At 48.5% G+C, this 25273-nt stretch overlaps 1 protein-coding gene across 1 annotated transcript in view; it reads left to right on the top strand.

Annotated features, from left to right (window-relative positions):
• Positions 1-24318, top strand: part of PLA1A (phospholipase A1 member A) — a 307295-nt gene extending 282977 nt beyond the window's left edge. The window contains exons 10-11 of the mRNA XM_085620724.1: positions 1189-1368; positions 21360-24318. Of these exons, the coding sequence (XP_085476850.1) occupies positions 1189-1368; positions 21360-21444 (265 nt within the window). The 3' untranslated portion in view covers positions 21445-24318. The remainder of the gene's footprint in view (positions 1-1188; positions 1369-21359) is intronic.
• Positions 24319-25273: the final 955 nt, after the last annotated feature.

A 25273-nucleotide genomic window follows, 5' to 3' on the forward strand; every position in this document is an offset into this window, starting at 1 on the left:
AGGTCCTTTGGTGCAGCCATCGGGTGCACCGTAGGTCAGATCCTTTTGGTGCAGCCATCGGGTGCACCGTAGGTCAGATTCTTTTGGTGCAGCCATCGGGTGCGCCGTAGGTCAGGTCCTTTGGTGCAGCCATCGGGTGCGCCGTAGGTCAGGTCCTTTGGTGCAGCCATCCACCTGCTTAAGCAGCTGGGGCAGCTCCAGTCTTTGGCATATGAGAGCGCCTAAGTTGGTGCATGGATTACACAGGGGGGTGCCCATCAGCCGCCCTGAATTCCTGACATAGTGGTAACTGACCATGGAAACAAGACAGGGAAGGTATTCCACCATAGTGATATCTTCTGCACTGACATCCTCCCAGGAGGACAGAGCAGCCGTAAACAAACCGTGGCATGACATGTTATGGTGCCAGCCATTAACACAATACCCAGAGCCATAGGACCTGGAAGTTATGTGCTAAGTATATACATTTTTATAATTATATAAGATGTGACAATGTACATGAATAGCACGTATGATACAATCTAGAGTTTGATGGATGTCTTGTGAACTTTACTCACAGTGAATAGAGGCCCTCCTCACATTTCACATCCACCAAACTCTAAGTCAGGCCCTGAGGATCTGAATTCACCAGCTCAGCCAAGGATGTCCCCACTGCCTTAACCTTGGTTAGAGTTGTCTGCCAGGCAAGCAGGGATCTCCAAGTCTCCACTGAAGACACTGAAGCTTTGCTCACTGAGTGCCATGTTCAATGTGCGTGCTCAGTATAGTTTGTTATTGTAACATAAAAAACACAAATGCTGTAGGAATGCTTTTTGCAGCATGTTGGGGTCACTTTGGTTTGGTCTTTAGTCCTTGAGACTGCTGAAATGGGGACAACATTCTCCTTAAAGATTGGCTAGTGATGAAAAATGATGCAATGTACTCTCTGATCTCCCCGTTGTGTGTCGATTAAGGTTGAAGAGGTAAGAGGTGGAACTACAGGCAGGACAAAAAGGTCATAATGACAGGCAGCTAAGAGGCTGATAGGTCACTGACACTGGTACAAGTCTTACATGGCCATTACCTTAGCCCATGACCACCCCCTCCCTGTGTGCAGGGTGTCTCTTTGTGATGTTGGGTGATCACAGCCAGGGGGTGCTGTGTAGGCCTTCTATCATCATCGTCTGTTTGTCTTCTTTGTCTTTCCAGCCCTAAAAATAGCCACCGCGGCAGAGGCGTGATCCCCCATGAAGTGCCGCTGTGCCAGATCCGCACTGTGTTCCTGAACTTTGTGGTGAGGAGTCAGCTCATCAGCCTCTGGAGTAACAAGAGCACCAAAGAAGTCATTGAGGCCATATTCTGCACCGAGCAGCTGCCTGTCAAACCCAGGTGAGTGGAGGGCCTCTGTCCAGTACCAGCATGGAGGAGACAGCAGGGTCTGCACCGAGTCACTGCCACCAACCCCCAAACCCAGGTGAGTGGAGGCCCTCTGTCCAATGACAGCATGGAGGAGACAGCAGGGTCTGCACCGAGTCACTGCCACCAACCCCCAAACCCAGGTGAGTGGAGGCCCTCTGTCCAATGACAGCATGGAGGAGACAGCAGGGTCTGCACCGAGTCACTGCCACCAACCCCCAAACCCAGGTGAGTGGAGACTCTGAGACCAACATCAATAGCAGGTTCTGCACCAAGCAGAACCCTCCCGGGCCAGGTGAGTGAACAATTTCAAACTAAGAATGACTGAGGGGGGGTCTACTCTGAGCAGCTGAGCTCCAACACCAGATGAGTGAGAATCCTCAGTTGACCATTAACACTGAGGAGACAGCAGGGTCTGCACTGAGCAGCAGTCTTCCTAGGATGTATGAGTGAACCCCTTCAGTCCCACAGTGACTTGGGAGAAGGGACAGAGTCATCACTGAGCTGATGTCCACCAAATTGCTCTTTCTACGGACCAGGGCTTCACTCAGTTGGAGCATGTGATGCTAAAATCCAGACTTTTCTCAGTTACATTAATTCCATTTCAATCAATGCAAGTGAATAAATACAGAAACACATAGCATAAACAGACAGCTACTAATGAGCAGTTTCCATAATCTTCTCATGGCTGTGATTGTGAGAGTCCTTGACAGAGAGATACAGATAGCACTAACTACAGCTGACTCCTTTACTGTCTGTAATCCTCCCTTTGCTGTGCCAGCTTCAAAGAGATACAGATAACACTAATAAGAGCTCATTCTATTCCTGTCGGTAATCCTCACTTCACTGTGCCAGCTTCAGAGTGATTCAGATAGTACTAATAAGAGCTCACTCTATTACTGTCTGTAATCCTCCCTTTGTTGTGCCAGCTTCGAAGAGATACAGATAGTACTAATAAGAGCTGACTCTATTACTGTCTGTAATCCTTGCTTCGCTGTGCCAAATTCAGAAATATACAGAGAGCACTACCAGCTGACTCTATTATTTACTGTAATCCTCCCTTTGCAGTGCCAGCTTCGGAGAGATACAGATAGCACTAACAAGAGCTCACTCTATTACTGTCTGTAATCCTCGCTTCTCTGTTCCAGGTTCGGAGGGATACAGATAGCACTAACAAGAGCTGACCCTTACTGTCTGTAATCCTCGATTCACTGTGCCAGCTGAAAAGATATACAGATAGCACTTACAAGAGCTTAATCTATTACTTCTGTAATTCTCGCTTCGCTGTGCCAGCTTCAGAGAGATACAGATAGCACTAACAAGAGCTGACACTATTTCTGTCTATAATCCTCGCTTCACTGTGGCTGCTTCAGAGAGATACAGATATCACTTACAAGAGCTGACACTATTACGGTTTGTAATCTTTACTTCGCTGTGCCAGCTTCAGAGATATATAGATAGCACTAACAAGAGCTCACTCTATTACTGTCTGTAATCCTCGCTTCGCTGTACCCGGTTCTGAGGAATACAGATAGCACTAACAAAAGCTGACTCTCATTGTCTGTAATCCTCGCTCCGCTGTGCCAGCTTCAGAGAGATTCAGATAGCACTAAGAAGAGCTGTCTATTACTGTCTGTAATCCTCGCTTCGCTGTGCCGAATTCAGAAATATACAGATAGCACTAACAGCTGACTCTATTACTTTCCGTAATCCTCACTTCACTGTGGCTGCTTCAGAGAGATACAGATATCACTAACAAGAGCTGACACTATTACTGTTTGTAATCTTTGCTTCGCTGTGCCAGCTTCAGAGATATATAGATAGCACTAACAAGAGCTCACTCTATTACTGTCTGTACTTGACTATATCTTCATTTCTCCTGGGTTGGCCGATCGTATTAGCAAGGCTATAGTAATTCCTATGCCTCAAGGGGATCATAACCCCATTAAGGTCTGCCTAAAAGCAATCGTCCTTGCCCGTAACTGGAATCGGGTCGATTTCAATTCCCTCCATTCCTCTCTGACGACTTCTTCCCCTGACCTATCGGCTCTTCCCCTTGATCTTCAAGTTGATGCCATCAACACCTGGCTCTCCACCTCTTGTGATCGGATTGCCCCGCTCAGGACGGTCAAAACCTGTCGCCTCCATGAAGCCAATAAATGGTTCTCCAGTGATCTTAAAACCCTCAAACTGGCTCTTCGTCAATCAGAGCGCCAGTGGAGACGCAATTACTGCCCTGCCCTGAGGGATCAATACCGGTCCCGCTTAACCAACTACAAGAGAGCTATCCTCTCAGCCAAATCAGATTACTTTTCTGGCAAAATTTTACGAGCAGCCAATAAATCCAAGGAGATTTTCTCTATCGTTCACAACTTGGCCGTATCTGATAGTCAATCCCAATCTCATTCCCTCGCATACCTTCTGTCTCTCTCTCAATGACTACTTTTTTGATAAAATCACTAATATCAAATTGAACATCCCCTCTCCATCTTCCCAACTCCCTCCCTTTTCTTCCCCCTCTTTTTCCTCTTCTCTTACCCATTTCCCTTCTATCTCGAAAGAATCTTTTTTGAGTCTGCTCACGAAGGTCAAATCTGGCTCTCCCGCCGACTGTGGTCCGGCTCGTATCTTAAGAGAGCTACTTGCTGGTTGCCCTGACCCCCCTCTGTTTCTCATGAATTCATCTATTTCTCAGGGAATAGTGCCTTCTCAATTCAAATCAGCCACGGTCATCCCTATCCTAAAAAAACCTGGATCCGACCCCACCCTCCCCTCCAATTTTAGGCCCATTTCCCTGCTTCCATATTTAGGCAAGATTCTTGAGAGCCACATTACCTCTTGCCTTTCAACTTATATCGAGGACAACCATATCTTGGCTTCTCACCAAGCCGGTTTCTGTCCGGTCCACTCGACCGAATCCGTGGTCCTCTCAGTCTTGGACGAACTCAAGAATAAGGCGGACTCCAACTACCCCCAAGCCTTGGTGCTTCTTGATTTATCTGCCACCTTTGACACGGTCGACCATTCCATCCTTCTCGATCGTGTCAGGGCGGCAGGCATCCAGGGCACCGCCTTTTCTTGGCTCGCGTCTTTCCTCCAAGGCCGGTCGCAGGCTCTGCAGCTCTCTGGTTTCTCTGCCCCGCCACGCACGGTGACTTGTGGTGTCCCCCAGGGTTCTTCTCTTTCCCCTCTCCTTTTCAACCTCTACATTTACCCTCCTATTTGTCTCTTTGCTCAATATGGAGGTCTCCGTGTATAACTACGCGGATGACCTTCAGTTAATATTTGATCTCTCTTCCTCCACTAACTCCCTCCCCAAATTTCAAACTACTCTTGTTTTCATTTCCGACTGGATGAGTTTGAATCACCTTAAACTCAACCCGGATAAAACGGAACTGATCTTGACTGGTGGGACCGCCAGCCCTTGGTCTTCCGCCTTTTGGCCTTCCAGCTTCGGTCCCTCCCCGGCCCCTTCTGTTTCAGTCAGAACCCTTGGCATTAAAATCAGCCAGGATCTTTCCATGCGCCCTCAGATCAGCTCCGTTGTCTCTTCTTGTTTTCTATCCCTCCGGATTATCCATAAGATCTCTCGTTTCTTCTCCTTTGATGCCCTTAAAACTATTATTTTAGCCATGGTACTTTCTCGTTTGGACTATGGCAACTGTCTCTATGTGGGAATCCCCGCCTGTGATCTGCGGCGCCTTCAGGCCATTCAGAAGCAGGCGGCTCGTCTCATCCACCAGCTCCCCAAATTTCCTCACTCTTTCCCCCTTCTCAAATCCCTTCACTGGCTTCCTATCCAGTATCGCACCCTCTTTAAAATGGGATGCTTAGTTTTCATGGCTCGTGCTCGCACTGCCCCTTTCTTTATCAACTCCATGGTCACCCACTATACTCCCAGTCGCACTCTCCGCTCCTCCAGCCAGGCTCTTCTCACCGTCCCCGCAAATCTAGAACAGGCGAAACTAGGTTTTCTGTTCTCGCCCCCCGTTTTTGGAACGATCTTCCATTCTACATAAGATCTATTGCCACCTACTCACGTTTCAGGAAGGAACTCAAGACTCACTTGTTCGCCCAGGCGTTTTCCTCACACTAACCCCCTTTGCCTTCCCCTCTGCTCCGTGTAACCTACTAGCGCCAGGAAACCGCTTGGTCACAGTGCGCTTTATAAATGTTTTTAACTTCAACTTCATCGCGGAAGGGGGAACATTTTTTGGGCCGCGGTCAAAGATTTGCGCTGTTCAGGTCAGCTCTTGACTCCAATGGACTGCACCATTTCTGGAGCTGCCTGGGTGGACCATTTTTCTAAGATTTATGCTGCCCCGCTCTCAGCAATAGCTACTCCAACATTTAACCACCCCCCGTGGGTAGAATTATCTTTATTGGAGGTGGAAGAAGCTATCTCTCAGAGCGCGGGGAATAAGGCCCCAGGCTCGGATGGCCTCCCTATTGATATCATTGAAGCTTACCCTTTTCTGTGGGGTCCTCTTTTGCTGAATGTTTTTAAAAATTTAACTCTTACCTCTCCACCACCAACTTGGTCATCGAGCATAATAGTGCCTATTTTCAAAAAGGGAGACCGGTCCCAACCATCCTGTTACAGGCCTATCTCCGTCATTGACAACACCCTAAAAATTTTAGGCAGAGTGCTATATAATAAAATCTTTACCTGGGCCGAGGATAATCATATTTTAGAGAGTTGCCAGTTGGGTTTTCGCAATAAGGTTGGCACGGCAGAGCAGTGCCTTAACCTTAATCTCATTTTGGGTAAATATACTGTAGCTCGCAAATCCCCAATTTACCTTGCTTTTATGGACTTATCTACCGCCTTCGACCTCGTTAATAGGTCATTGCTCTGGAGGGCCTTATTGAAATATGGCCTGGACGAATCTTTGGTTCATTTCCTGGCCTATTTGCATAGAGATCTGAAGGCCTGCATTAGGATTGGCCAAGGGAGTGAGGTGACTGATACGGTAAGAGTCCATAGAGGGGTTAGACAGGGTTGCGTCCTAGCCCCTCTTTTATTTATTATTTATATCAATGGGCTACACAAATATCTGGTTTTCCTAACTTGTGATGTCCCCAAAATAAATGGCAATTACCTTCCCGCTCTGCTATATGCAGATGATGCGGTCCTTATGGGCCGCACCCCTAATGCGTTACGCATTCTAGTGAATGGTTTCGTTGACCATATGGACTCCTTGGACTTAAAGACTCATTTAAAAAAATCTTTTGTCATGTCCTGTGGTCCGAGGAAACAACATATGGGTAGCATTGCAGTGGGGACAGAAAGACTGGGGTCTACTAGTAGTTTCCCGTATTTGTGAGTGGTCTTTGCTGCGAACAACTCCTGGAGTGGGCATATTGCCCACTCCAGGGGTAGGTTCTCAAAGCCCATTAACTCAATCAAAAGACCGGCGCGCTGGTTGCCACCTTAAAAATATATAAGGCCCAATGCGTCTCGGTTGCTACATATGGAGCTGAGGTCTGGGGAACCGCCAGTTGTTCACACATACTTGCTGAGGAAAATAGATTCTGCAGGAAGCTCCTTTGCGCCCCCGTTTCCTCCCCCCATTACATATGCCATAAGGAATTGGGGTTGCATTTTATAGGGGACCTTATTCGCGCCCGCCCTGCTCTTTTTTGGCTGGCGATTTGGAAAAATCCTGCCGCCAAATTGACTAGGGACATCATTGAGGATTGTTCACGTTGTGATAGAGGCATGGCCATTCCTTGGCTCTCTGGGGTGCTGAGTGTCCTTCGTAGTGTGAATTTTCAAAATATTTTTTTAAATACTACCACCCAAGTCTGAACTTAAACAAGCTCTTTATGCGTTGTTCAGTGATGAAAGGGTTGCGAGAGAGTCCATGAAATGCTTGCTGTATTTTGTGCTTTCATGGATTATTATTAATCCGAATAAAGTTTTGAAACTTGAACTTCTGTCTGTAAACCTCACTTCGCTGTGCCAACTTCAGCGATAAACAGACTGCACTAACAAGAGCTGACTCTATTACTGTCTATAATCCTCGCTTTGCTGTGCCAGCTTCAGAGATATACAGATACCACTAATAAGACCTGACTCTATTACTGTCTGTAATCCTCACTTCGCTGTGCCAGCTTCAGCGATAAACAGACTGCACTAACAAGAGCTGACTCTATTACTGTCTGTAATCCTCACTTCGCTGTGCCAGCTTCAGCGATAAACAGACTGCACTAACAAGAGCTAACTCTATTACTGTCTATAATCCTCGCTTTGCTGTGCCAGCTTCGGAGATGTACAGATAGCACTAATAAGACCTGACTCCATTACTGTCTGTAATCCTCACTTCGCTGTGCCAGCTTCAGAAATATACAGCTAGCACTAGCAAGAGCTGACTCTATTACTGTCTGTAATCCTCACTTCGCTGTGCCAACTTCAGAGATATACAGATAGCACTAATAAAACCTGACTCTATTACTGTCTGTAATCCTCACTTCGCTGTGCCAGCTTCAGAGATGTACATCTAGCACTAGCAAGAGCTGACTCTTGAATTGAGTGCCTAAGAGGAAGAGATGCAGGTATTATGGACAGGACAGTGTCCAGGGCAATGAGAATAATATTTAATCTCTCGCAGTACCCCTTGTCGGCACAAATAAGAATAGAGTTTGGTCTGCAAAAACAACAAATAGCACGCAAGGGTGCCTATGTCAAATGCTGGCATAAAATAAAGGGAGCGGACTCAGGGTCACTGAACGTGAACTTATGGAATGAGCTAAATCGAAAAAAAGACAGTGCTGCTATGACCTATTTACAGGCTTCAATAGACTGCTTGTCCTTATGGGACCTTTGTGTTGCTGTTGGGTCACACAAAAGCTTCAAAGAGCTGGTAAATAAAATAGTGAAAATAATGTCCATTATGGAGAACAAAGCCGCATTAAAGGAGAGGGCTCACGGCTGGTTTGTTATACAGAGCTATTCTAGATGCTTCCCCAACCTTATTTAGGTGCAGGGTTTACTAGAGCAAAAAAGGAAACATACCTGAAGCTGAGAATGGGCATTCTGCCATCAATACTGCAACTGCCCGCATGGAAACGAACACAGTCAACAACATCGTGCAGATTATGCGGGGAGGCAAACAAGAGGCGCTACACTTATTATGCATATATAAGAGATTAGACAAAGAACGAAGAATGATATTAAAACCCGTACTGAACAGAAAAAAGATGAGACTAGCAGACAGCCAGTGAAAGCATGCTTCGAAGGAGGGCACATCCAGCTAGCCTGTCGCCTGGTTCAATTCATGGGCGCAGTAGGAATAAAAGTAAACACCAGCACTTAGCTGACTTATCGGACACAAACCTTGGGCTCTGCTAACGTTAAAATGGACTACAAGTGCTGGCTTAGGACCTTATACAGTGAACCGGTACTTTTGGTACATGACAAAAGGTTTTAGTATAACCACTTTGCACAAGTTATCTTTGCCTATGCCGGCTTAATTTAGAGTCCATTTATGGTTTTATGCATTCGGTGAAAATTAAAAATGGCCGCTTCACTGTTTAGTCTCACGGACACTGTAGGTAAAAAGTGAAACATCGCTTACTGGACACAAACCTGCGGCCTCAACTCCCGTCAAAATGAACCACACCTGCGGACTTTTAACTAAAGGCTTTTTCACAGACAATAGGGATGTTTCTGGCTCACACAATCAAAGCTCACAGCAAACTGCAATCTCTGGCACATGACAAAATGTTTTAATATGGATAACTTCTAAATTGCTGTTTTTTTCTTTTTAATTATATATAATATGGCTTAATTCAGAGTTAAATTATGGTTCTATGAATTTGAAGAGTTTTTAACATGGCTGTTTTATTATGGTGCAATGGTTTTAAGTAATCGTGCAAATAAAGATGAACCAACTAACTAAATCATCAGCCTGAAGTGTCCTGAGCAGAGGGAATGTCTTGTTTAATGCAAACTCATTGGCTGCTGCACATAATCAGAATAATAAACACATAGAAAGTTACTATGATCTGCATAATTCCAATCACGACTTCCCAGATCTTCATTCCCCAATAACCCCGACCAAAAATCACTCCAGCTGGAGTCAGACATTCGGATTTTTTTGTAGTTGTCATGCTGTCTTTAATATGTAATGTAATGTAATGCAAAAGTCACTTCTAAAGCGCAACTGTTACTCGTTCTCGTGTCCAGGCGCTCCATCTCTTTGTGTATATTAAGGGGCTCGTTTATGAGAGCCCTGAGTCACTTTAGCAGCACGTAAAGGGGTACATGCGTGATGCAGGGCTCTCATAAAGATGTATGAAGCCACCCTGCGTGGCTTTGAGTGGGCTCAGGATTCATGAGTAAGGCGACGCAACGCAAATCGCTGCATCACTTTACTCTGCGCCCGGAGGGGCTCCATGTGCTTGCTGTGGATTTTCCGAAAACCGCACCCACAGAATTTGATGCTGCTCCAGATTTACAAAGTGCCAAATCCGTACGCTCACGAGGGAAAGCGTAATGAGGAGAACTATGTTAATTTCTCCTCGTTTTTTCCTCTTTCGATGTGTGTTGCATTCTGCATTCTGGAGCACACATAGAGGAAAACGCCTCATAGGATGTTTTTCGCGCAGAAAGGTGCCTCTTCATACACCAGAACAGTCCTGCCTGTGACGGAGGCAGCCTTACACCGTGTAGCAAAGCGGCCTACGGCACCAGCGCATTCAGAAAGGACAGGCGTACATCGTATTACTTAAACACGATGCGTTCCTACCCTTTCACTTTGACGTAGGGCAGCGTAGCAAGGTGCCTTGTTGCGCAGCCCTATGCCAAAATGCCATAAATTAGGCGCTAAGTGAGGTGACAGGGAGGTGTGTACAACACTAAGATTCTACTGTTGCGCAGACCCCCCCCTCTTGGCTGCCAGGGGATTATCTAAGCCCATTCTATTCTGTACACGCATGGCATTCTGGAATTGCTCTCTAATCAAATATTGCATTGGTTATTTCTTCCTGTATTTGAGCATTAGGTCTATTCTGTCCGATGGCTTTGTCCTACGCAGTTGCTCGTTTCAGTGATCTTGTGGCAGCCCCACTGTCTTTGGAGAGGGCGTACAGCAGAATGTCTGGTGGTGTGGAGAACAGACCCAGAGTAGCAAACCCCATCCCACTCCGGAGGCAGTCAGGGAAAGGCTATTGTTCTGCAGATGAAAGGAGCATACCCTTCTTGATTATGACGTTTGTGCACCACCATACCAGTGGGACGGCGGTATGATTCGAAAAGTATAATCTGGACAACAGTGTCGTACTCACTCTGGCCCACAGATACACTGCAGTTGCCTACTTTGTGGGGCTTACAACTACTCCTCGTTCTGACATAGCAAGATGAGTAACATCCAGTCTGTAATGGCCCAGGGGATAGTTCTACTCATCGAGGCCTTGGAAAGCGGGGTTGGGGAGATGCCGGGCCATTCAGGAAGTCTGTGCCTATCATAGAACAGAGGAAGGCAACATTTGTGGGGCTCTACAATCAAAGGTGCGCTTTCCCCTACAAGAACAGGCAAGCGAATGCAGGTCCAGCAGGAAGAAAGAGAAATTGTTTGCAGCATTTCAAAAGCATCACCATAATGGAGTTGTTTGCATCGGTGATATATCCCACCGAGAGCCAGAGACTGATGGCGTGGCAGAGATCGCAGGCCAGACCCGCAAGTGGATCCAGTATCCAGGAGGTGGCTGCTCACCTCCGACAGAGGTTCTAATGTTGAGGGGTGATGGGCACAACATTGCTTGGCTGTGGAGGAGATGAGGAAGATGGGCATGGAAGATGCAACCCACTGGCAGGTGGCAGTTCAGGAGCAGGAAAGAAGATGGGCATGGAAGATCCAACCCACTGGCAGGTGGCAGTGCAGGAGCTTCACATAAGAAAGGTGGGCGTGGAAGATGCAAACCCACTGGCAGGTGGCAGTGCAGGAACAGGAAAGAAGATGGGCATGGAAGATCCAACCCACTGGCAGGTGGCAGTGCAGCAGCAGTAGCAGTACACGCAGGGGTGTCCGGTCCAGAAGGAAGCAATGGTTGCCATTTGCCATGGGGAGGTGCTGCACACTTCAACTGCGAGAAGTGGTTCCAGGTCGCCAGATCACACCGCGTCACCGATGGGCTAGCGAGGAGCAGGATCTGCAGCTGGTCCATAGCCTCAAAGATATCGATGTGGATTCAACATCTTCTTTCTTTGCTGTGTCGCACAAAGGTTTCATCCGTCAGTAACTCCACTAACCTCTCAGTTTGCCATCCGATACATATTCTCATCAGCTGACTCCTCACATTCAGGAAGAATCGCTGCACAAAGGCAGCCCCTGCAGTCTCCCTCTCCATCGAACGGGCAGTGATCGAATATCTCGATACACGCGCTCTTAAGGCTGGTATACAACCACAACCACATTCAACAATGTATCCTTTATCATAGTAAACGCTCTGTCATTTCCGGGTTCCTGGCTCAGCCATGACGACTTCTCGATCAATCGATTTCTCTCTTCACAATTCGGCCTGTACACTTTCAGCACACTGCAATTCTTCACCCAACCGGGGTGGGGTTTCTCTATTGCTAGGGAACTGTTTCTTAATACCCATTAGGTTAGAGGGGTCCCTGTGATGCGGACAGTGACTCTAACCGCAGCCGCGGATAGTCTCTCAGTGGAAGGAGGGATCAGCAGCAGACAGGGAAGGGTCTTCGTTGTCAGCATCGCTACCAGTAGCGGAGAGGAAGCTTCTCCTGCCACTCAACCTGCAGTCTGTCGTGCTCGCTTTCTCTAGTGACTGTGGGGCTGCGATCGTAAGTATCTCTCTGCCCAGCTGGGACAGAACGCACTTGTGCTCTGGACTGATCCACAATACCGGAATCAGCATCTTGTCTGGTCAGTCGCACACCTCCACCAGGTACTTCGCAGCACTCGCTTGCACTTTATCTCCTTGTGCTCCCCGGGGCGGCTTCTTCATTATGGCGGAGGAGCATCGCCCCACCGCTGAGAGACACCAGAGGCAAACGTGAAAAATGAAATGATAATAAAACTATTTTATTATCACTTTATTTTTCTTACGGATTCAGAGTCAGCTGAGTCTTAGGGCGGGGCGAAGCCATCCTGGGAGTGCCACTGCATCAGCAGGAGAGAGGAGGGGTGGTGGGGGCACTGTAAGGAGCCATGTCAGTTTGGCCGGCCGTCTTAGGATGGTCAAACTGACATGCGTACTTACATTTCTCCATCCCAGCTGTGTTGCACAGCCGGCTGGAGAAATGGCACAGACTCCCTATACCTTAGCGAGCTTCAAATTAGCCCCTTCAGGCCAATCACAGCACTGCTCTCATGCTGGTAAATCGTGTTACCAGCCTGAGAGCAGCGTATGGATTGGAGTCTGGGAGCCTGTACAGGGAATCACGAGTCGGGACCAGGGCACCGAGGTAGCGGCTGCAGCGTCAGGTAAGTGCTCCTTTAATGTATTATTTTCGCTATTCCCCCCCACTCTCCCCCATGTTGCCTCACCACTTCTAAGTACGAGCAGCCGCCTCTGTGTGCTCCATCCAGCTGTGGACCTACGGGCACTGCTCTGTTTCCAGGTGTATCAGTGGCTGCACCCCCAGGCCATCTATAATTTTATGTTACGTGTGGCCCCCAAAATCATCTGCCCCTACTTTCATCTGCTATGCAGGTGCACAAGAATTATGGGGGAGCAATACATAAAAAGCCTCTCCTCACTGTCCAAATTTTAAAAAACAATACCTGTCCTCCGGCAACCCACAGCCATCCCTTTCTGGTCCTTTTCTCCCACCCAAAAGCCATGCACCCTGCGATCCAGCCCTGATCTCACAGGCTCCCACAGAGGTCAGCCAGAGCAGCCTGGAATTCCTTTATGACTTAGCAACAGAGGTTCAGGTTCTGGTTCCCACCGCTGTGACAGTGGATTACTGGATTTAGAATCCTGTCGCTGAAGCTAATGGCTCTCTGACAACCACGCATGAAATGATACTCCTTGATAAAATGCTGATTATGATTTCGGGGGTAATGATGTCTATTTTGAAAACGGAAAGCTCTAATTCAAAGTAAAGAAATAATGTCATTGTCCACAGTTCTTCTTTACAAAAGTAATATAAGTCTAGAGAGCAATCTCCTGGTAAAGGGCATTAACCCGAAACGCATAGAGAGAAAAAGACCCCAAAAACGCATAAAACATAAAATTGAATGAGTTCTCCAAAAAAGTCTATAATAAACCCCACCGGTAAAACAGAGTTTTTTGCAGCAGCACCAAGGAATAAAGACCCCTGGACCATATATTCCATATGTACCAGTGGAGCCACAGCACCACCACTCTTTGGCGATAGGCGCAGTGAGGTCGGTCAGTCCGCCAGGTGGCCATTAAGAAATATCACAGGGCGATTCAGTCCGATCGGGCAGCTTACTGTTCGGACGAAATCCGGAATAGCAGCGGCCCATCCAAAAGTATTTTCTCAATAGTGAAAGATCTTAAAACCTCGGCAGATGTTACAACACCTTCAATATCATCCGATGTGCAATGTGAGGCCCTTGCCTCCTTCTTTGTGGAGAAAGTTGAAACTATATATAAATCCTTCCCTCTATATGCAGCATGTCCGGGTCCTGTGTCTAGACCCTCTTGCATGCATACTTTGGCTGTCTTTCCGCCAGTCTCTCAAGAGGAGCTTGCTGTGCTCTTTCATAAGATCAAATCGGGTTCTCCTGCTGACCCTCTTAAGCCGGACCAATTTCCGAAATCTCGGTCCGTGCTTCTACATCCTTGAACCAGATGATCAATCTTTCCTTGTCCACATCTGTTGTGCTTGGATCCTTGAAGCAAGCTAGGGTGGTCCCTTTGTTAAAAAAGCCCAACCTTGACACTGCGAAATCAGAGAACTTCCGACCCATCTCTCTCTAGATCCTGGAGGCCTACATCAACTCCATGCTGACAGGTCATCACATATTGGACTCCTCTCAGAATGGCTTTTCGCCAGGCCACAGTACGGAGTCAGCCCTCCTAGATGTGACCGAGCATCTGAGGGGGGCTATAGATGAGGGTCGCACATCTGCACTGATTTTGTTAGATCTCAGTGCCGCATTTGACACGGTCTCCCACCAGATCCTGCTGCTGAGGTTGGAGGAGGCAGGCATCTTGGATTCTGCCCTGGAGTAGTTGGCCTCTTTTTTGGCGGAAAGGACCTTCCAGGTTTGTCCCCCATTTGCCTCCAAGATTCATACCATCAAATATGGGGTACCGCAGGGCTCTGCCTTGAGTCCAACACTGTTTAACCTATATGTTCAACCGTTAGCAGTGTTGGCCAAGAGCAGAGGTCTCACAGCAGTGTCATATGAGGTCGACACACAGTTGGTAGTGACACTCTTGGATGACTCTGTGCAGGATGCATGTAAGTTTCCGAGCGATCTTGAGGTCATCTCTGAGTAGATGACTGCCAATTGTCTCCAGCTCAATGCCAACAAGTCTGAAGTACTGTTGGTTGGGAGGCACCTTGAGCTGTGGAGCGAGCGCTGGTGGCCTGTCACCTTGGGCTGTGCACCCGCCCCCAAACAGGTGGTAAAAAATCTGGGTGTGTGGGTTGACTCTGCCCTTAGCTTTCGGGACGCAAACAAAGAAAGTAGCAGGAACTTGCTTTGGCATCCTACGGGGCTCAAACCGTTGCTAGGGTTTTTCGACCTGTCTATTAGAGAGGTCACTGTTCAGGCGTCCATCCTGTCTCGATTGGATTGTGCCAATTCGCTATATTTGGGATCCAACAAGGTGGAAATTGCAAGACTACAAAGGGTCCAAAACGCTGCGGCAAGAACTCTATTGGGTTTGCCCAGGACATGCCCTACCACTAGTGCAGTCCGTCGGTTACATTGGTTGCCCATGGCTAAACGTATAGAGTTTAAGGTCCTTTGCATGTCTTAAATCTCTCCTCTCCAGGCATTTGGGCCAATCTGCTCACACTTTATACCCCCTCCCGTCAACTCCGATCAGTGGGGCAGCATTTAGCGGTTGTCCCGCGGGTGAGGAGGGCTCGTGCTGGTGGTCGTTCCTTTTGTGTATTGGCAGCCATACTTTGGAACACGCTCCCCATCAGTATTCGCAGCTTAAAAAATTACCTGGCATTCCATAAGGCAATCAAAACTCACCTCTTCCCTCCATTGCAGGCTGCTTGTGTTGTCTATAGTTCTGCAGTTTTCTGCTATCAGCGCTGGGACGCCCCTTTGCCGGGGCAGCTGTGCGCTATATAAAATGGCATAACATAATATAACACTGAAAGCTTTAAACTGGAGTTCAGGCATTTCAATATTCACAGCGCCACTGCTGACTCTGTGTGTGACTTGGGGAACTTTAGGTAAAGTAACTTAAGTTCCTCAGACCCAATGCAGTGGGCGTAGGCCCTCAGAGGCAGCAAGAACCCCAAAATTGTACCCTGAAAGTGCGCTACAGGAAAGGCGTCCACCATTGGCCCACAGGGGCCGAATCCATGCCAGATTTCCAGGATACCCACTGTGGGTGTAAAACATTTCCATTTGTTTTCAATGCATGCAATGTGTTCCTAAAGAGCTAGCATGGAACTGATCCCAGTGAATGAAGATTGGGCACCATTGTGCCAGACAAATGAGGCTACTCCACTCCCGGCTTCCACTCTGACACTTTTGTTGCCCACTACAGTCATTCAGTGTGTCTGCAGCTCCGTCTGGGACTCGAAAGGGTGGGAGATTTAACTTCCATTGCTGACCGTAAGCCCAGATAAATGAAAATACTACTGTGTCTTCCCTTGTATTTCTAGTTTATCACATGTGTAATGTATGAGGTGTGTGATTCGCTGAGCTCATGTTTTAATAATTGTAGTTGCAGAGGGGGAATGGGTGTGGCTGAGAGGGTGGGATGAGGCCTGGTGGCTGAGATGGTGTCATGAGACCTGGTGGCTGAAATGTTAAGAGAGCTGGTGGCTGAGATGGTGTCGTGAGACCTGGTGGCTGAGATGGTGTCGTGAGACCTGGTGGCGGAGATGGTGTCATGAGACCTGGTGGCAGAGATGTTGTCATAAGAGCTGGTGGCTGAGATGGTGTCATGAGACCTGGTGGCTGAGATGGTGTCATGAGACCTGGTGGCTGAGAAGGTGTCATGAGACCCGGTGGCAAATAAGGTGTCATGAGACTTGGTGGCTGAGTTAGTGTCATGAGTCTTGGTGGCGGAGATGATGTCATGAGACCTGGTGACAGAGATGTTGTCATAAGAGCTGGTGGTTGAGATGGTGGGATGAGACCTTGTGGCTGCGTTGGTGGAATGAGACCTGGTGGCCAAGATGGTGTCATGAGACCTGGTGGCAAAGATGGTGTCATGAGACTTGGTGGCTGAGTTGGTGTCATGAGACCTGGTGGCTGAGAAGGTGTCATGAGACCTGGTGGCAGAGTTGTTCGCATGAGACCTGGTGGCTGAGAAGGTGTCATGAGACCTTGTGGCTCAGATGGTGGGATGAAACCTGGTGGCAAAGATGGTGTCATGAGACCTGGTGGCAAAGATGGTGTCATGAGACTTGGTGGCTGAGTTGGTGTCATGAGACCTGGTGGCTGAGAAGGTGTCATGAGACCTGGTGGCAGAGTTGTTTGCATGAGACCTGGTGGCTGAGAAGGTGTCATGAGACCTTGTGGCTCAGATGGTGGGATGAAACCTGGTGGCAAAGATGGTGTCATGAGACCTGGTGGCAAAGATGGTGTCATGAGACCTGGTGGCAAAGATGGTGTCATGAGACCTGGTGGCTGAGTTGGTGTCATGAGACCTGGTGACAGAGATGTTGTCATAAGAGCTGGTGGCTGAGATGGTGGGATGAAACCTGGTGGCTGAGTTGGTGTCATGAGACCTGGTGACTGAGATGGTGGGATGATACCTGGTGGCTGAGTTGGTGTCATGAGACCTGGTGGCTGAGTTGGTGTCATGAAACCTGGTGGCTGAGATGATGGCATGAGACCTGGTGGGTGAGATGGTGTGGTGAGACCTGGTGACAGAGATGTTGTCATAAGAGCTGGTGGCTGAGATGGTAAGATGAGACCTGGTGGCTGAGTTGGTGTCATGAGACCTGGTGGCTGAGTTGGTGTCATGAGACCTGGTGTCTGAAATGTTGTCATAAGAGCTGGTGGCTGAGATGGTGTCATGAGACCTGGTGGTAAAGATGATGGGATGAGACCTGGTGGCAAAAATGGTGTCATGAGACCTGGTGGCTGAGAAGGTGTCATGAGACCCGGTGGCAAATAAGGTGTCATGAGACTTGGTGGCTGAGTTGGTGTCATGAGACCTGGTGGCTGAGAAGGTGTCATAAGACATGGTGGCAAAGATGGTGGGATGAGATCTGGTGGCAAAAATGGTGTCATGAGATGATGGCATGCAACCTGGTGGCTGAGATGATGTGGTGAGACCTGGTGGCTGAGTTGGTGTCATGATACCTGGTGGCTGAAATGTTGTCATAAGAGCTGGTGGCTGAGATGGTGGGATGAGACCTGGTGGCTGAGTTGGTGGAATGAGACCTGGTGGCTGAGTTGGTGTCATGAGACCTGGTGGCAGAGATGTCATAAGAGCTGGTGGCTGAGATGGTGTCATGAGACCTGGTGGCTGAGAAGGTGTCATGAGACCCGGTGGCAAATAAGGTGTCATGAGACTTGGTGGCTGAGTTAGTGTCATGAGTCTTGGTGGCGGAGATGATGTCATGAGACCTGGTGACAGAGATGTTGTCATAAGAGCTGGTGGTTGAGATGGTGGGATGAGACCTTGTGGCTGTGTTGGTGGAATGAGACCTGGTGGCCAAGATGGTGTCATGAGACCTGGTGGCTGAGAAGGCGTCATGAGACCTTGTGGCTCAGATGGTGGGATGAAACCTGGTGGCAAAAATGGTGAGATGAAACCTGGTGGCAAAGATGATGTCATGAAACCTGGTGGCAAAGATGGTGTCATGAGACTTGGTGGCTGAGTTGGTGTCATGAGACCTGGTGGCTGAGAAGGTGTCATGAGACCTGGTGGCAGAGTTGTTCGCATGAGACCTGGTGGCTGAGAAGGTGTCATGAGACCTTGTGGCTCAGATGGTGGGATGAAACCTGGTGGCAAAGATGGTGTCATGAGACCTGGTGGCAAAGATGGCGTCATGAGACCTGGTGGCAAAGATGGTGTCATGAGACCTGGTGGCTGAGTTGGTGTCATGAGACCTGGTGACAGAGATGTTGTCATAAGAGCTGGTGGCTGAGATGGTGGGATGAAACCTGGTGGCTGAGTTGGTGTCATGAGACCTGGTGACTGAGATGGTGGGATGATACCTGGTGGCTGAGTTGGTGTCATGAGACCTGGTGGCTGAGTTGGTGTCATGAGACCTGGTGGCTGAGATGATGGCATGAGACCTGGTGGGTGAGATGGTGTGGTGAGACCTGGTGACAGAGATGTTGTCATAAGAGCTGGTGGCTGAGATGGTAAGATGAGACCTGGTGGCTGAGTTGGTGTCATGAGACCTGGTGGCTGAGTTGGTGTCATGAGACCTGGTGTCTGAAATGTTGTCATAAGAGCTGGTGGCTGAGATGGTGTCATGAGACCTGGTGGTAAAGATGATGGGATGAGACCTGGTGGCAAAAATGGTGTCAAGAGACCTGGTGGCTGAGAAGGTGTCATGAGACCCGGTGGCAAATAAGGTGTCATGAGACTTGGTGGCTGAGTTGGTGTCATGAGACCTGGTGGCTGAGAAGGTGTCATAAGACATGGTGGCAAAGATGGTGGGATGAGATCTGGTGGCAAAAATGGTGTCATGAGATGATGGCATGCAACCTGGTGGCTGAGATGATGTGGTGAGACCTGGTGGCTGAGTTGGTGTCATGATACCTGGTGGCTCAAATGTTGTCATAAGAGCTGGTGGCTGAGATGGTGGGATGAGACCTGGTGGCTGAGTTGGTGGAATGAGACCTGGTGGCTGAGTTGGTGTCATGAGACCTGGTGGCAGAGATGTCATAAGAGCTGGTGGCTGAGATGGTGTCATGAGACCTGGTGGCTGAGATGTTGTCATGAGACCTGGTGGCTGAGATGTTGTCATGAGACCTGGTGGCTGAGATGTTGTCATAAGAGCTGGTGGCTGAGATGGTGGGATGAGACCTGGTGGCTGAGTTGGTGTCATGAGACCTGGTGGCTGAGTTGGTGTCATGAGACCTGGTGGCTGAGATGATGGCATGAGACCTGGTGGCTGAGATGGTGTGGTGAGACCTGGTGGCGGAGATGGTGTCATGAGACCTGGTGACAGAGATGTTGTCATAAGAGCTGGTGGCTGAGATGGTGGGATGAGACCTGGTGGCTGAGTTGGTGTCATGAGACCTGGTGGCTGAGTTGGTGTCATGAGACCTGGTGGCTGAGATGATGGCATGAGACCTGGTGGCTGAGATGGTGTGGTGAGACCTGGTGGCGGAGATGGTGTCATGAGACCTGGTGACAGAGATGTTGTCATGAGACCTGGTGGCTGAGATGGTGGGATGAGACCTGGTGTCTGAGATGATGGCATGAGACCTGGTGGCTGAGATGGTGGGATGAGACCTGGTGGCTGAGATGGTGGAATGAGACCTGGTGGCTGAGATGGTGGAATGAGACCTGGTGGCTGAGTTGGTGGAATGAGACCTGGTGACAGAGATGGAGTCAAAAGAGCTGGTGGCAGAGATGGTGGCATGAAACCTGGTGGCTCAGATGGTGTCATGAGACGTGGTGGCAAAAATGGTGTCAAGAGACCTGGTGGCTGAGAAGGTGTCATGAGACCCGGTGGCAAATAAGGTGTCATGAGACTTGGTGGCTGAGTTGGTGTCATGAGACCTGGTGGCTGAGAAGGTGTCATAAGACATGGTGGCAAAGATGGTGGGATGAGATCTGGTGGCAAAAATGGTGTCATGAGATGATGGCATGCAACCTGGTGGCTGAGATGATGTGGTGAGACCTGGTGGCTGAGTTGGTGTCATGATACCTGGTGGCTCAAATGTTGTCATAAGAGCTGGTGGCTGAGATGGTGGGATGAGACCTGGTGGCTGAGTTGGTGGAATGAGACCTGGTGGCTGAGTTGGTGTCATGAGACCTGGTGGCAGAGATGTCATAAGAGCTGGTGGCTGAGATGGTGTCATGAGACCTGGTGGCTGAGATGTTGTCATGAGACCTGGTGGCTGAGATGTTGTCATGAGACCTGGTGGCTGAGATGTTGTCATAAGAGCTGGTGGCTGAGATGGTGGGATGAGACCTGGTGGCTGAGTTGGTGTCACGAGACCTGGTGGCTGAGTTGGTGTCATGAGACCTGGTGGCTGAGATGATGGCATGAGACCTGGTGGCTGAGATGGTGTGGTGAGACCTGGTGGCGGAGATGGTGTCATGAGACCTGGTGACAGAGATGTTGTCATAAGAGCTGGTGGCTGAGATGGTGGGATGAGACCTGGTGGCTGAGTTGGTGTCATGAGACCTGGTGGCTGAGTTGGTGTCATGAGACCTGGTGGCTGAGATGATGGCATGAGACCTGGTGGCTGAGATGGTGTGGTGAGACCTGGTGACAGAGATGTTGTCATGAGACCTGGTGGCTGAGATGGTGGGATGAGACCTGGTGTCTGAGATGATGGCATGAGACCTGGTGGCTGAGATGGTGGGATGAGACCTGGTGGCTGAGATGGTGGAATGAGACCTGGTGGCTGAGATGGTGGAATGAGACCTGGTGGCTGAGTTGGTGGAATGAGACCTGGTGACAGAGATGGAGTCAAAAGAGCTGGTGGCAGAGATGGTGGCATGAAACCTGGTGGCTCAGATGGTGTCATGAGACGTGGTGGCAAAGATGGTGTCTGAGATGTCATGAGAGCTTTTGGCTGAGATGGTGTAATGAGACCTGGTGGCAGAGATGGTGGAATGAAACCTAGGTTAGGTCAACACCTGTAATGCTTCTACAACTGTCTCTTCTTCTCTTGCAGTAGGAGGATGTTCTGCTTGTCCCAGAACTTGACCATGACCGAGAACATCCCTGTGATGCGTGGTCTGGACTCAACGTGCGCATAATGTGGACATGCCTCTAGAGACCATGCTTGTCTGTGGACCTCAAGAGACCACGCTTCAGATGCCATGAAGGACTTCTTCAGAGTGACTGTCTCACCACATGGATCGCTTTAAATCTTCCTGTGACCAGCTCAGCCAGCTCTCCTTTTTGGTTGGAGTCCTCCATTGTTAGAATGAGGGGTGTCCCAGAAAATGCCCTGGTGTGACAATATAACCCATGAAACATGTATTGGTGTCTGCAGAAGATATCACCATCATTGGCTGTTGCCAAAGTTCCCAGATTTTGCCACAAATAGATGATGCCATGGTTGAGAACTTGTCAGGTAAAGGTTGATGCACAAAGGGGGTGAGACATTTTACCAAGAGGCCTGTTCTTCCTGCTCTACTCTATTCATCCTAAAACGGACGGATGTAGAGCTCTATGAGACGACAGTATGTACATCAGCTCATGACTCACTGGTATGGGTCATGACTTCAAGGTCTGAAGTCATGACCCATAGTTGGCACAGACACCACAACAACTTGAGCCTTCATCGAATTAGCTACCTTGGCACCTTCTCCACACACACACTCTCGCCTGGTGCATCGACTGCTGTACTACTGACATGGAGAAGTGGCACTACACGGTGTTAAAAGGTGGACGTGGATGCTTGGATCCCATTAGTGGCCAGCGTGGCCAGCCCTCGTTTACTCTAAGTAGAGTTTTGTCTCAATTACCACTTCGCCACTGCTGCCTTCTCTGTGATAGTTCAGACAGGGGTCACTTACACTGATGGAGCTTTCCTTGTGAATGGTGATTAGGTAAAGACCCCCCAGTTTGCCAAAACAGCCCCATATTGTCTCATAAAAGACCATCAATTTATGGTCTGTCGCCATTCCGTGTGTCGAGTCGAAACCATTCAACCTGTTGGCTCGTACCGGGCCAGCGTTCTCCGGTCCGAAGATCCTCTTGGAGGAATCCAGAGCTCGAGAGCCATGGGTTGGATATCAAGGATCTTGGAAGATGGAGGGTGACCTTTGGAGTGCAAAGAGGAGCCTTTTCAGCCTCTGGCGACTCAGATCCTGACAGCAGTTGGAGCACTATATCCCCCACCCCCCATGAGCACTCTCTTCCCTCCCCCATGAGTGTCGCAGTCTCTGGGGGACACACTCAGGAGTGTAGACTTCACAGCCTCCAGTATCGTGTCTTACACTGAGTGTTGCTTTCACTGAAGACTCTGTGTTGAGTGAATAGTTTATTGTTTAGTTAATTAAAGCTTACGATTAAAATAAAACATTAAATTAAAAGCATGTAAAATCCATCTATCTTTATGATTTGCACACCATACGCCGATGCACCAAAAAATACAATACATGGACGGAGAACTTGTTAGTGAAAGGTGCTTGGCGCTTTAACCACTTGTAGAATGCAAGGAGACGGCCCAGCTCACGAGCCTAACTTGGCAGTGTTAGAAACTGGAGAGTAAGCCAAGTTAAAGTTGAGATGTAAACATGACCAGTGCAAAGTAGACAAATAAATATAGACCTTAAGACTTGCTGAGGTGCTTCACTGATGACAGGAATCTTGAGCAAGTCTTTGTGGAGTCTACTCAATCCAGAGAGATTCGTGAGCAACAAAGGACTGCGGGTGACAAGCTCAGAATCACTTGGGTTCAGGGCCGCCCCACACCCTATGGCTTTGTTGAGATGTTAAGGGGGGGACTTGTTGTTAATAATGAGCAGAAGGGCGTGACTATCACTGGCAGAACAAAGTGGCACCCCGGAGAGAGTTGAGCTCAGTGAGGGGACGTCTTCTTGTAAAGGCTTCCAGATGTTTCTTACTCAGAGAAGATGCAGGGCTGCCCCATCAAAGGATGAATGTCCACCTTCATGTATGTCCCCTCCAGAACCTCGGTTATCGCTCTCTCCTCAAGGCATAGATGTGCAGTTGAGAACAGTAAATCTGGACTGACCTATATATGCGTGCCTTGGAGTCTACTGGCAGCCAGTCCTATGGAGCCGAAGGATCTGCAGGTCAATGTTCTTACCATGAATAATGTGAACTACACCCAAGCAGGAAGGCCTGAAGGAAAAGGGAAAATCAAGTGCTCTTATCTCAGGAAGGAGTCATTAACACCTGAAAGTTATTTAAAAAATGTGCATCTTCCTAACATAGAAATCCCAAAGTTGACTAAGATCTGTAAAATGACAGCCAATGGAATTGCTTCGACTACATGCAATTGTTGCAATAATCTGTTTGGTTCTGGTCACATTTCATTTGTTGATGACAGAGTTACCAGTTACCAGTGCCCAAGAAAAGGTCTTGAACAGACTACAGCTAGTCCAAAACGCCTCGGCTAGAATTCTTCTGAAAATTCCCAAGTTTACATCCATTTCCCCATATATCCGGCAGCTGCACTGGCTCCCAGTCAGGAGCCGGACAAAATTTAAGGCACTTTGTATTGCCTACAAGGCAGTTAACAACTCTGGCCCTCTGTTCCTCAGAAGAGCTCTTTGTCCGCTTGAACATTCTAGAACACTTCGCTCCTCTTCGGCTCATTTGCTCATAGTCCCTCGAACAAAGAAGGCCAACTGGGGTGACAGATGTTTTACAATTTCCACAGCCAAACTTTGGAACACACTGCCTCTCCACATCAAAACCGCCCGACCCTGTTCAGCTTTCGGAAGAAACTAAAAACATGGCTCTTCTCATCATAATTTGCCTGCCGTAGTATGGTTCTGTATTCTGAGCGCCGAGACACCCCCGGGTATTTGCGCGCTTTAAAAATTGCATAAACATAAACATACTGAAATTTTTATTTATTTAGAAAATTGAAAAGTGTCTGATTTAGATGTTATGAAAATAGTAGTAAATAAATGCAATGTTTTAATCTGTAAGATTGTGCATTTCATTAATATTCTTAGTATAAATTACAGTGCAAGCGCGCAGCAGGATATTTTGTAGCTATGGTCTTAAGTTCACAGATCTTTTGTCAATTCTGAAGTGTGGACTTTTCGAATACACTTTATTTGTTGCATTAGTAAAGTGCTGAGACAAGCAAACCATGAAATGTGAGACTGAGGAAGGACACTGCACGAAGGGTAAGAGACTGTCAGGCACTGCATGAAGGGTAAGAGACTGTCAGGCACTGCATGAAGGGTAAGAGACTGTCAGGCACTGCACGAAGGGTAAGAGACTGTCAGGCACTGCATGGAGGGTAAGAGACTGTCATGCACTGCACGGAGGGTAAGAGACTGTCAGGCACTGCACGAAGAGTAAGAGACTGTCAGGCACTGCATGAAGGGTAAGAGACTGTCAGGCACTGCATGAAGGGTAAGAGACTGTCAGGCACTGCACGAAGAGTAAGAGACTGTCAGGCACTGCACGAAGGGTAAGAGACTGTCAAGCACTGCATGGAGGGTAAGAGACTGTCATGCACTGCACGGAGGGTAAGAGACTGTCAGGCACTGCACGAAGAGTAAGAGACTGTCAGGCACTGCATGAAGGGTAAGAGACTGTCAGGCACTGCATGAAGGGTAAGAGACTGTCAGGCACTGCACGAAGAGTAAGAGACTGTCAGGCACTGCATAAAGGGTAAGAGACTGTCAGACACTGCACGAAGGGTAAGAGACTGTCAGGCACTGCACGAAGGGTAAGAGACTGTCAGACACTGCACGAAGAGTAAGAGACTGTCAGGCACTGCATAAAGGGTAAGAGACTGTCAGACTCTGCATGAAGGGTAAGAGACTGTCAAGCACTGCACGAAGGGTAAGAGACTGTCAGACACTGCACGAAGGGTAAGAGACTGTCAGGCACTGCACGGAGGGTAAGAGACTGTCAGGCACAGCACGA

This window comes from Triturus cristatus, chromosome 8 (assembly GCF_964204655.1).
Source record: "Triturus cristatus chromosome 8, aTriCri1.1, whole genome shotgun sequence".
NCBI classification, from domain to species: domain Eukaryota; kingdom Metazoa; phylum Chordata; class Amphibia; order Caudata; family Salamandridae; genus Triturus; species Triturus cristatus.